General features: G+C 32.1%; 2 protein-coding genes across 2 annotated transcripts; both read right to left on the bottom strand.

Moving 5' to 3' along the window:
* Positions 1–752: 752 nt before the first annotated feature.
* Positions 753–3,566, bottom strand: LOC140062075 (NACHT, LRR and PYD domains-containing protein 3-like). The gene has a single exon (XM_072108119.1). It carries the CDS (start codon positions 3,564–3,566, stop codon positions 753–755), a length of 2,814 nt encoding a protein of 937 aa, XP_071964220.1.
* A 2,554-nt stretch (positions 3,567–6,120) lies between these two features.
* Positions 6,121–12,768, bottom strand: LOC140062074 (uncharacterized). The gene is made up of 8 exons (XM_072108118.1): positions 12,730–12,768; positions 9,798–9,836; positions 8,546–9,079; positions 8,007–8,129; positions 7,499–7,561; positions 7,259–7,324; positions 6,950–7,138; positions 6,121–6,185 (listed from the first exon to the last, which is right to left on the bottom strand). The coding sequence occupies exons 2-8, from the start codon at positions 9,805–9,807 to the stop codon at positions 6,121–6,123; spliced, it is 1,050 nt and encodes a 349-aa protein (XP_071964219.1). The 5' UTR covers positions 9,808–9,836; positions 12,730–12,768.
* Between the last annotated feature and the right edge of the window lie 1,378 nt (positions 12,769–14,146).

Below are 14,146 nucleotides of genomic sequence, written 5' to 3'. Positions count from 1 at the left end.
ACATTCAATCTACTTAAAAACTTTAACTTTCATTCAATCGAATGACTGAATGAAAAGAACAACATTCCTCAAACATGTGCAGACTAGGAGGCCGAGTTGAGGCAGCCAGTATTAGTAGGCCTAGCACAGGCAAACAAGATATAGAGGTTAGGCCTAGCTAGGCGCTACACAGTTTTGAGCTAGGCCTAGGCCCCTACCATAGGCCTAGATAGAGAGACTAGCCGAGACTCATCATTTGCCTTGCCTATGTTGTAGTTACTCTATAGTAATTAACATTTAACACAGATTTAATTACATTCTCTGTTGCTGCAGACTTTCAGTGTCAGATCTAAATAAATGTCTAGAATTAATATGAATTGAAAATGAAAATCGTATTTCTCTCTCCCCATATGCCACCAGCTAGCTGCTGCTATTTTGATCACGCGTATGATGTAGACGCGCGCGCGACAAGGAAGATGAATATGGATGAATTTAATGATTGACCAAAAGTATAACTAAAACAAACTTTATTTCTTAAAAAACAAAAATTATAATAATAACAAATTATTATTAAACAGTTTTTATAAGGTATCGACTATATTACATGCCATTTTTAGATTTACAAATACAATTCTATTCTATTGAGAATTACAATATTGACACTTATCTGCTGCGACTTTTACAAATGCGCTGTTTATATTAATTGAGACGTACACTGTGTAATATGAAATAAAATGTACAGTCATCGGGGGGGATGATGATCGTGAAATTATTTAAGAATAAAAACGTATGTTTCTATTTGAACACTCTTCGTCAATGTGTTTTATGGCATCAACTGATAGATTGCAATCACTCATGTCAAGCCTCCACAGCTCAGGACACATAATGAGAAATGAAGACAGTGAATTAACATCAAGGTTGTGAAAGTTATTACCAGAGATAGCGAGAATATGTAATGCTAATTTAACTTGTCTGAGAGAACATTCTGTACCCAAGTGATTGATGACGTCACCTGATAGCTTGCAATTAATCATGTAAAGCTCCTTCAGCTTAGGACACATATTGAGTAATGAAGACAGTGAATTAACATCAAGGTTGTGAAGGTTATTACCAGAGATAACGAGATCACGTAATGCTAATTGAACTTGTTTGAGAGAACATTCTGTACCCAAGTGATTGATGACGTCACCTGATAGATTGCAATCCCTCATGTCAAGCCACGTCAGCTTAGGACACATAATGAGTAATGAAGACAGTGAATTAACATCAAGGTTGTGAAGGTTATTATCAGAGATAGAGAGACGACGTAATGCTAATTGAACTTGTTTGAGAGAACATTCTGTACCCAAGTGATTGATGACGTCACCTGATAGATTGCAATCCCTCATGTCAAGCCACGTCAGCTTAGGACACATAATGAGTAATGAAGACAGTGAATTAACATCAAGGTTGTGAAAGTTATTATCAGAGATATAGAGACGACGTAATGCTAATTGAACTTGTTTGAGAGAACATTCTGTACCCAAGTGATTGATGACATCACCTGATAGATTGCAATCACTCATGCAAAGGAAATCCAGCTTAGGACACATAATGAGTAATGAAGACATAGAATTAACATCAATGTTGTGAAAGTTATTATGAGAGATATCGAGCCTTTCTAATGCTAATTGAACTTGTTTGAGAGAACATTCTGTAACAAAGTGATTGATGACGTCACCTGATAGATTGCAATTACTCATGTAAAGGTACTCCAGCTTAGGACACATAATGAGTAATGAAGACAGTGAATTAACATCAAGGTTGTGAAGGTTATTACCATCGATATCGAGCCTTTCTAATGCTAATTGAACTTGTTTGAGAGAACATTCTGTAACAAAGTGATTAAATGTATCAATGTGTCCTGCTAGATCCGGAATAATCTGGTCTTCGTCACATTCAGCAGCTATGGCTACAATGTGTGCAATTACTTTTCCCTTGAATTCCCCTGTCATCCTATTTTCACAAATGAAATGAATGATATCGTCAGCCACATTCTCTATACAACTAATTTGCATAATTAGACGTATGAAATGCCCATCACATGGTACACCTGGACTAATGTGATCAATGAACGTTCTTATGGAGGTCGATATATCATCCAGATGATTATTAATTTCTAAATCTTTGCTTTCCATGTGATTAATTAATTTATTTATCACAACATCTTTATGTGGTTTTTTAACACAATCTAAATACCTCGGCAAAGAACGATATGTTGACAAATTATTTGTAATCCAGTGATTAAAAAATGCATACGCTTTATCACCAAGGAAACCGATTGCAAACCTTCTGGCCAAATCTAAATAGCTGCTTTCTCTTATTACCTCCCATTCATTATCATCTAATGGTGTAAGTATTCGTCTTACATCTTCTGTGCATTCATTCTCGATACATTCACTTTCACATAATTTGCACAAATAAAATCCCACCAAGGACTCAACTATCAACTTGTGAGGAGGCATAAACATTCTTTCAAAATTAGATTTTGAAATTGGTGCTTCTTCGTAAACAAATCCAAGTTTTACGGCCATGTCAATCATATCTGTTGTGGATTGTGTATCTTTCAAATCTTTCATGTTTATTGAAAGTTGATTCTCTTTTAAGCTTTTATACATACACTTTCCTAACAAAATCATAGAATTTACATAATTTGCTGGAGTTTCTTCAAATTTAGAAATCTTTGGGAATTTTTCACGAGTGTCTTTAAACTTTTGTTTGTGAAATTGATTCAAAATACTACGAAAAAATTCTTTAAACAGGTCAGTCTTATCTTCAGGAAGACTTTGATTGTCTTCCCATAGAATACAAATTGAAAGAAGAAGCATTGGATTTTTGCACATCGAATATACGTCCTCGTGTTTTCGTTGCCAACCCTGATACATATCTAATTCTCTTCTAAGGGATTTTCCCATTTCTGGGTTTTCAAAATACTTAAAGTGTTTGTTAATATACTTCCCTATGCTCTCTTCATTAAATCCCTTAACTCTTACATGTATGTTACACTCTTTTTTGAATTCATCTATGTTTTCTGACCGGGAAGTAAGTATCACAGTACTTTTTTTTAAAGAGTTTTTTCTGAAAAGACTAATTACGCTTTGATTATTGAATCTCAATTCATCTAATCCGTCTAGTAGCAACACAACTTTATTGTCATGTTTCTTTATAAATTTCTTAATTACCCGTGAATCTTTTGGGAGATCTGTGTCTAAATTAAAATCTGTCATATCCAGTTGCTTTACAATTAAATCAAATATATCTTCATCTTTTTCCAAATCCCTTACACATAAAAGAAATACAATTTTACCTTCAAGGACATTATTGGATTTATTATGTGTAGCCCATGTGTATGATATATGCCTTAATATGGTAGTTTTTCCAATACCTCCCTCTCCTTCTATGAGAGCTTTACATCCAGGTGTGGAACTGATAATATCTACCATTTCTTCCAATGTTGTTGGTTTGCTTCCTTTATTGTTTTCAAATTCTTTAATCAGTTCCATATCGGTAAACATCTGTGAAATGTCAACTTTGTATTTCTCACGCATTGTTGCAGGTGTAAATATAATGGCCTGGCTGCACTTGTCCTTTTGTATTTCAATCAGATATGTTTGTATCTTTTCTAAAAAACAAGGAAAGTTATTCAGTAGAGAATCTTGCAATTTATTTTTATTGTTAATTCATCATTTTGATATAATAATGTAGCACCGTAGGCCTAAGTTGTTAACAATTAGTGGTTTGATTGTTCTTATAGCAGACCTATGTCATTGTAGGTATAATGTAATAGAAATGTGTTGTTATAGAAATTGTTAAATTATTTAGTTTATAAAGTTATTGAAGTAATTGTTATTTTAAAAGACTTGGTTATAACAATATAGATTCAGATTGTTGCATTTTTGAAAACTTAGGCTATAGAGGGCGACAAACACATTTTCTTTTCTATCAGAAAAGCAAACTTTTGTTGAAAATATAACATATAATAATATAATAACTTTATTTGGATCCTACAGTAATTATAAAATTAAAAGCAAACCGAAAAATAAGTTTATCACAAATCTAAAATAGATGTTCAGGCCCGGTAGACCGCGAATTTACCGAAGCCGTATAAATATGTGTCATTTTTTAGGCATCTTTTGTTGAAAATGTTTAATTTTGTTGCAATAACAGAAGTTTTCATATCCGACTGCACTGACAACAAACATGATGATGATGATTGGAATGAGGTGAGGTATAAGACTTGTCTAAGACATAAAAAATCAGAATCAATATGCTACTACTGCATAAAAAACCTCTTTATAGGAGAAAAATTATACGATACATTCTAATAACTAACCTGTTTCTGTTTCAACATTTTTTTGCGTTACTTGTTCTTTGTTACTAGTAGTAGTCGGAATATCTCCTGTTCGATAAACAAATAAATAATAAGAATATATCTGAATTTACAACACAATAAATATTCTCCCGCATAAAAAACATCTTAATGGGAAAAAAACATATACAGTATACAGTACATTTTAATAACTAACCAGTTTCTGATTTAAACTCTTTTTGCGTTTCTTGTTCTTCGTTACTAGTGTTCGGCACATTTACTGTTTAATGACAAACAAGAATAAATAAATATTTTACCTCACAAAAAATCAGTGATTGGAAGAATTAATTCAGATTAATTATACATTTCATAATTGATTGATTGAATTTATTTGATGCTCAACATAAAAATAACGAACAGACAAAAGACAAAATAACGAGCATCAGGAACACCCATTAGGCCGGAAAAACCAGCCCATTTCCAATGGGGTCCAAATTGCACATAACAAACAAGAGAAAATACAACATTTATAAAACTATAAATATATAAATATACATAAAAATAAAGCCCAGTAAAACAGAAAAATTAAAAGAGAAAGCAAACAAGTAATGAGAAAAATTGCACGTTATCAAGACCATTATAGTTATCAAAATTATTCTAAATATAAAATATTGCGTTCAAAATGTTTTTTAATATGAGATTTGAAGGTAGTTAAGTTGGAAATTAATTTTAAGTTTGATGGAAGAGCGTTCCAGTCTTTGATAGCAGAGAAGAAAAAAGTAGAATGAGACTGTTTATTTCCTTTAAGTAGAGGTAAAACCAGATTAACATTACGTTGGCGTGTGTTATGTGTGTGGATTGTGGATGTCCGTGAGAAATGTTCAGATAGATAAGGAGCTGCATTGTTATTGACAATTTTATGAACATTACAAAGCCTGAGAAATTTTACTCTACTTTCCACCTTAAGCATGCCAATGTCTGATAACTCCTTCTGACCAATATGAGATCGTGGTCCGAAACCGTAAATAAAACGCACAAATTTGTTCTGAGTGGTCTGTAGTTTTTGCTTCAAAACTTTGTCAATACCTTCATACCAAGTCGAAGCACAATAGTCAAACTAATCAAATTAAGGCAGAGCATAACAGTTTTTTCGTATTTTTGTCCAAGCAACTAGCCTGACGATATAAATACCTTAATAATATAGAAATACAATTCTAATATAAAGAAATACAGTTTTAATTGCAGATATTTCCCCATTTAAGTAGTCAAGTTATTATTGCAAGGTAGTTTTTCACCAAAACGTTTTCCTTTTAATAACGGGCCTGTATATAGAGGGCGACAAACACAATTTGAAATCAATCAGAAGAAGAAAACTTCAATTTCTTTACTGACATACAGTAGTCGGAAACTTTGTTATAAACCAAAACAAACAACAAGACTAAATATGCATTAAAATTTGAGATTAGATACATTTTACTGAGAGCATAAATTCAGAATGCCTCCCATTGAATTGTAATATTATTATTGTTAATCGCTAACTGACCAGTTTCTGATTTAACTTCTTTTGGTGTTCCTTCGTTAGACCTACCACCACTAGTCGGCGACACTTCCTCTGTGTAGTAAAACAAACGGGAAAAATCTGAATTAACAATAAATAAGTATATATTATTTTGTAGTGTGTCAAATCACGTTGTGTTCTAGTGGCAATCATTGCTTTAAGAAACACATCAGTTAAATACAAAAACAAATATTTAAATAATGTATATCTCTAGGCCTCATAACAGTAACAGTAACTAACATGTTTCTGATTTAACTTCGTTTTGCGTTCCTTTGTTACTATTGGTCGTCAACACGTCGACTGTTTAATGAATAAACAGAAAACAATCTAAATTAGGCCTAATTTTAGGAGCGCAATTCAGCATAACATTCATATGTAAAATAATATGTCCATTCTATACACATTACCAACACAATGAAATCATTTTGTTACTGTATGTCCTACATCCCAACACAATGAAATCATTTTGTTACTGTATGTCCTACATCCCAACACAATGAAATCATTTTGTTACTGTATGTCCTACATCCCAACACAATGAAATCATTTTGTTAATGTCCTACATCCCAATATAGTGGTAACTAACCTGTGTGTCTTCGCATTCTTTTGTTACTACTAGTTTACTTGGGGATAATAATTTCCAATTTATAGGGTTTTCGCGAAAAAAAAAAATTAATATAGGCCTACCACAAAAACACTAATTGATATGAACTCAAGAAATTGAGATTTGAAACTTCTTGCAAGCCAAAGAAAGTATCATAATTATTATGATATCCATTTTGTATTAATAACGATTAATAATTAATATTAATTATTTGTTTTGTGATGGAAAAAAAGATCAACCATTATGAACATTAAAACATGTCTCTGTTCTCTAGGATGTCCCCTGGGCAGGGGTTGGCTGTAGTGTTAAAACACGCCCCCAGATCATTTTGAGGAAAAAGTGTCCCCTTAATAGAGGCGTCCCAAAGTAGGTGTTTCTTGTGTTACATGGTTGTACATTTTAATCAGATTAAATTGTACAATATATTACATGGTTAATGTATATACTGTAAATACAATACCTGTTTCTGACTCAGACCTGTTCGGTTGCTTCTTCTTCCCTCTTCTTTTTTTCATTTTGTATCCACCTCTTTTATCCTTTTTCTGTATTCCTTGTTCGTTGTTAGACCTACTACTGGTGGCCGGCCTTTCTGATTCAACCTTTTTTTGCATTACTTGTTCTTTGTTACTAGTAGTAGTCGGAATATCTCCTGCTTGATAAATACACATAAATAATAAGCATATATCTGATTTACAACACAATAAATATTCTACCGCATAAAAAACCTCATTATGAAAGAAAAATTATACGTAACATTTTAAAAACTAACCTGTTTCTGATTCAAACCTTTTTCGCGTTCCTGGTTTTTTGTTACTAGTAATAGTCGGCACATCTCCTGTTTGATAAATAAATAAATAAATAATAAGTGTCATAATATTTATTATCAAACTGACCTTTTACTACTTACTACAATAAGAATAAATCTGAATTTACAACAATTATTCTCCCGCATAAAAAACATCTTAGGCCTAATGGGAGAAATTGTATACAGTACATTTTAATAACTAACCTGTTTCTGATTTAAACTCTTTTTGCGTTCCTTGTTCTTCGTTACTAGTGTTCGGCACATTTACTGTTTAATGATAAATTAGAAATAGATAAATATTTTACCACGCGAAAAATCAGTGATTGGAAGAATTAATTCAGAATAATTATAAATTTCATAATATAAAAATACAGTTTTCATTGCAGAATTATTCCCATTTAAGTAGTCAAGTTATATTGCAATTAATGTAATAATAATAATTCCCTTTTTGTATTAATAACGATTATAAACTAATATTAATTATTTGTGTTGTGATGGGAAAAAAAGATCAACCATTATGAACATTAAACGTGTCTCTGTTCCCCTAGGATGTGCCCTGGGCAGGGGTTGGCCGTAGTGCTAATACACTCCCGCAGATCTTTTCGAGGGAAAAGGAGGGGTTTCTCGTGTTACATGGTTTTAAATTTTATTCAAATTGAATTGTACATTATATTATATGGTTAATGTATATACTGTACTGTAAATACAATACCTGTTTCTGACCTGTTCGGTCGCCTCTTCCTTTTTTTCATTTTAGATCCGCCCCTGTTAGGCCTATCCTTGTTTTGTATTCCTCGTTCATTGTTAGACCTACTACTGGTGGTCGGCCTTTCCTCTGTTTAAATAAGAAAGAAAAAATGATTATATTTTAAGCCAGCCCTGGTCCAACCTAAATGCCTATTTGATAGTCATGGCTAGTTCAGCATCCGTTTGGAAATTACAAATGTTATCATCTGTTGGGTTGGAGGCCAACTTTTTTTTAATGAGTATTCAATCCAATAACAAGCCTACGCAATAAGGCACTCAATATTTGTTTTTGTATTGACTGTGTCAAAAAGTATCCCAACTATGACGAGGCTTATGATCTCTCATATTGAATACATATTGTGTTAAATAAAAAAATTATACACTAATTAACCTCTCTTTCCTGTTTATACTACAACAATGGAAAACTATGATGCCTAGTTTACACACTTATTTGTGTCCGGAAAATTTTATTTTACATACAGTGAAAGAAAATGAAATACATACCTCCTCGTCTATCCTGTACAGATTGTCCAAGACAATCTGTAAACCTAGTAATGTTTGAAGATGTACTTAAAAGGTTTCCTTTATCTAGTATGAATACGGCATCCCATATATTTGTGAATTCAAATTTATTCAGTTCATCATAATTATGAATAACTTTCTTCAACTCATCTTGTCCAATTTGTCTTATGGTATGGAACAGTTCTTTACGAGATGCTGACAGCGTCTCCTCATCAACTAGTTGAACATTGTTATCTGCCATATACTGGTTAATTTGACCTACAGCTTCACTGAAACCTGTCAGTTTAGCTATGTCGAGCAAAAGCCTGACTTTATGCGGTGTGATTTCACCGGTTCGTTGAAGTTCATTAAATAAACTCATTGCTGTAACATCATCGCAATCAAGGTCTCCTAATGGTATGTACCCATGCAGGCAGAATCTCAACCACTTAAAATATCGACCATCATAGTGTTTGCCAAGTTGAAATGTTAAAAGTCGGAACTTTTCTTTAAGGTCTTCATCACATTCAGTTTTGTCTGGCAAAACAATGACAACAAATGATGACAAAATAAAAATATTTCAATACATTAAAGATGCATTTTGGTTGAATTTGCCATTTTAATTTTAATAGTTTCATCTTGACCAAATTTGGATCGAAAAAAAATGTTTTTACCTGAAAAAACTGTAATTTAAAGCAAAAAAAGGTCAAATTGGCTGCCAGCCATAACATCGGCAGGGGTTCGAGGCTCACTTACTCCATGGTTCTGGTGGTAGAACGAGTCTTCTCGGATAAGGACTATAAACCGTAGGTCCAGTGTACACATCTAGCTCGTGTGCACTTTAAAGAACCTAGTACATCTTTCGAGACGAGTAGCTGGGGGTTACGCCGGTGTATTAGTACATCACAGCCACTGATCACCAACTGGGCCCTCTGGGAGACCAGTCTTTGACTGAAGAGGTTACCCAGTATAAATATATATTTCAAAAGCCAATGGGTTTTTGGTTGAATTTAACCATTTATTTGGTCATTTTATAAGTGAAATTATTATTTTTTCAGGTTTTTTTTTCTACGGAAGTGATTAATTTTATTACAACTACAAAATAACATATTCAAAGTCTGATATAATTAATCTTCATTTTTATGTTTTTGGCGGACAATACATCTTAAATACAAAATAAAACCTGTATAAAACTGTTCATCTAAAGCACATTTACAAATATCATTTGTGTTAAACACTGCTTAATGTTTATTACCTGTTGCCATGTTGTCAATTCAATTTTCTATCTTCATTTCTGAAAATAGAATTGTTTACATGCTGTCAATGTTTTTCACGCTGCTGCTTTAGCCAGCTACGTCCCAAGAGGACTACTCATTCAGAAGCTGAAAGCAAGCAGTTATAGTTCTAGAGGCCGACGTTTTTGTTTTGTAAACTAGGACAGGTCATGCTAAATTACAAATCCCAAAGCATTTCTGGTATTTACAATGACTCCTATTTGACTGACAATCTAGACTGATATTATAATACTGTAATTCGCTGTCAGAAAATCATTGAAATATTATCTAAACAGTTTCTTAACGTTTTTCACACTTTATAGGCTTGATAAAGCGACCCCCAGACTTGACCTTAGCCATAAAATAAACTAAAGTGACAGAAATTAAGTCTGTTTCATATCAAAGTATAAATTCTTGTTGTATTTTACTTCAAATACAAGTTATTCACTTCTGTAACAAAAAAAATTATATTTATTCACGTACAAAAAGAGAAAGGAAACGTTTAATTATAACCAAAAAACCATTGTCTGACAGAAAAATGTAAGTATTTTTTTGCTTTAAATTACGTTTTTTCAGGTAAATAATTGTTTACTTAACGTGAATAACTATTATGCGACAATAAAATGACACATTCAAAAACAAATTTGAAATAAAAAATATTTTTCAGAGGGACAATAATTATCTTTAAAACTTGGTTGACACGATATAGTTGATCGCAATTAATAGAGTGCTCAATGTAATGTTCAAAATTAGCCAAACAAATAAGTCGCTCTGAGGCTCCTTTAGCAGAAAAGAAAGTCTACTTACAGAATATAATGGTGTTGTGGTCTGTTCCCTCTTTATTTTAAGAAGACTAATGTTCTTCTACTTCCTTGCTCAATCCCGTGCTCAATATTCACGAGTTCTCTCAGGCTAATAAACTAGGCTTATAAAATAGGGTGTTTGCGCTGATTCATAGAGGAAATCTGGTAACTACAGTAGTATTTCCTCCATAGGGCATTAAACAATGGTACGATGGACAAAGGTTACGTTACGTTTAAAATCAACTTCCGGTATGTTGTATGGCGCGCTGCTAGAGCTATACTTATGATGATATTCTCTACGGTTAACAATACTAAGAAGTACATTCTGGCTGATTGTCAAACAGCAATAAAAATATCACTGTAAACAGACTCTCTTATTAGTGTTAGTTGACATAATTAAGCTAGCATTTACAATCTCAAGATTCACTGAGGGAAATGCTGCACATTAAACAGGATTTTTTCTCAATATGATAAATAAAATCACTTATTGAGTGGAGTAAGGATGTAAAGAAAAGAAGGCTGACATGGTATCCTCCGATTAAATGAAAATACATCAGCTAGTATCGCACTCAGAGAGACTCAGCGAAAGACCAACGACCGAAAACAACATTGATGGCAAACATCAAAGAGGAAACTCCCGAGAGTTAGTGGTCCTTTCAAAGAGGTGGTTACATAAGAGTAGGTGGTTACGATACTTAAGAGCCGGGGTGGTCGTTAAGAGAGGTGGTCGATTATGAAAAGCGGTCCCTTCGAGAGTTGGTGGTCGATCATTTAAAAGAGAATATATATTATCAGAAATTTATAAAATTGTAATTTTCTTAATTGGATTATTTTTTAGTATATACTGTAAAATCAAGTCTCTAGACTTACAACATGTTATGCTGTAAAGCATGGATTACCATATTGTAATATGTTATATATAATACAACCTATTCCTTTCCCATATTACTACTTCATTTTCTTTCTTAATTTTTCTCGATAAAAATAGTTTATCATGTAGTTGTGCAGTTTTCAATAATTTTGGTTAAGATAAATTCCTCAAAGGAAAAATGAAATAACAATACAAGTTTCAAATTTAATCTCTTCCCGATTAGTTTCCAGAAATTTATCAAATTGCGGTAATATTTATGTGTTGTTTTAGTCTACTTGCTTCCTGGTTTCTTTTTGAGAATTATGAAAAATATTTCCTTATATGGTCATATACTTTTAGACCAGCACTTAAAGTGATAAACTATTTAAAATTATAAATTAATAAATAATCATCAATACTTATTTTAAAAATAATTTTGATGTTGAAAATTTGTGTAGTTGGTCGCATAATAGATGCTTTATTGTAGAATGTCATTTTTTTTATTTCTGTGCACTGTTCTGGGGTGACCAACTAGCATACATGTTTAGTACCTGTTTGGTTTTTCCTTGCCTTTTATATTTCGTTTTGTATTTTTTTTTGTATTGTATATGGCAGAAATTGAATAAATAAACAAAATAAAAAACATGAAATATACAAATTTTTTTCAGACATATTATGAATGTACATATTTATATTTGCTATAATGAAACATTTTACCAAAAAATAATCGGAAGTAAGGCATTTGACCCTCGACCCCATTCTTAATATTGCATATACAGTATAATGAAATTAAAATATCTGTAAAGACTTTGTTCTGCCCTCAAATGACTAATTTCTAATAGCCAACATAGGACTGTTAAGTAAATCTCAAAATCACACTTGTATCACTCACCTCTAAAGTAGGCCCTATGCAAATTAGTAGTACAAATTACATAAAATATGCAAATTAAGGGGTGAAATTACAGGTTCCCATGTCGAAAACCGCTAAGGAGAGTTGATTTTTTTTCAATAATTTGCTCAGAATGTACATATTTATATTTGGGATGAGTGACAGAGGTGTGATGCTCAAATTTTGATCTCCTCATTATATGTGACCATAAAAACAAATCTTTGTTTGCAATAGTTTCACTCAAAATGGTAGATTGCCTAGATATTTAAAGTCTGATTTAATTAAAATTCAAATTTCATTTTTATTGGGGGACAATACATCTTTGATTTAAAAAAAAAAGACAGTCAAAAACACCGTTGATTGTTTGTTACCTGTTGCCATGTTGTCGATTCAATTTTCTATCTTCATTTCTGAAAATAGAATTGTTTACATACTGTCAATGATTTTCTATTATGGTATTGTGGTCTGTTCCCTCTTTAAAGAAGACAAATGTTCTTCTTCTTCTGTGCTATGTTAAATTTTCATTCTTAATGAGTTCTTTCAGGCTAATAAACTAGGATGAAACAAGAAATATTTCTTACAAAAAACGCCGCGTAACTTTTTGACTGGACAGTCTTCATTAATCTAATATAATAGGTCGGCCAATCAAAACGCAAGTGAACAATTGGGACTTTACTTGTGATTTATGTCATTGGCCTGTCAGCACAGTCATTTCTTTCTAGAATTAAACGCACAAACTTGTATTGGGTATAATTTATGTTTATGTGGTTATTACTATCGCATTTAGGTATTGATAATAATAATAATATGGCTTTTGCATATATAATTACTGTCTGTAGAATAACATTTATACATTTTCGGTTCGCGACGATGAAAAGTTATATGAATGGATTTGTAATAGGTATTTATAATAATAGTATATGGGTTGTATTATTGATAACCTATCACCAAATCGCGTTATACCATTATTTCTCAACTAGTTTAACAAAAAAAGTGTGATGTGCCCAAATATGGTAGAGATATGCCCGAATATCGTAGTGGACATCGTCATGTCTATAAAATATGGGCACATCATATTTAGTTTGATAGTATAGACAGAGCTTAAGGATTATATTTAAAAAATGTTTTCTTACATTTTGAAAAAAGTATTTATTTGTTTATAAGCCCAATTTTCCAGTCTTAATTTTACATTTTGAAAAAAAATATTTCATTTGTTGATAAGCCCAATTTTGCAGTCTTATTTTACATTTTAAACGAAAGTATTTATTTGTTGATAAGCCGAATTTCCAGTTTAATAATAATGACCCCTTCCACAGTGCTTATACCATATATATTTTACATGATATTGACCGTGGGTTCTTTACGCCTCCTCTGATGCATTTGTTTTTATTGTACCTTTTTAATAAATTATTATATGTTTAGGCCTAATCACACCCAATTTAATGAAACGGTCAGATTCCGATTTCAATTGAACGAAAGTAGTACTGTATTTATTATTCATTGATAAGCCAAGGGTCCCATGGCGTTAGCTGATATCTTGTAACACAAATCATTCTTCAAAATCTAAAGAAAGAACCTCACACGTCTTTTTTGTGAGTGATACACTATGGATATGCCCACGGAAATAATATGTGGACATTGCAAACAATCATAGGCCTACAGTAACAAACATAACATGGCTAATAAGCATAACATTCAGACTTGTTTGTTTTCTAGTGGATTTTTATTTACTTTAGCATGTAGAATAAAACTAGTAACAGTGGCTATATTAATAATTATACTGATTAT

This window comes from Antedon mediterranea, chromosome 11 (genome assembly GCF_964355755.1).
Source record: "Antedon mediterranea chromosome 11, ecAntMedi1.1, whole genome shotgun sequence".
In the NCBI taxonomy this organism is placed as follows: domain Eukaryota; kingdom Metazoa; phylum Echinodermata; class Crinoidea; order Comatulida; family Antedonidae; genus Antedon; species Antedon mediterranea.
This window is presented reverse-complemented; position numbering and strand designations above follow the sequence as displayed.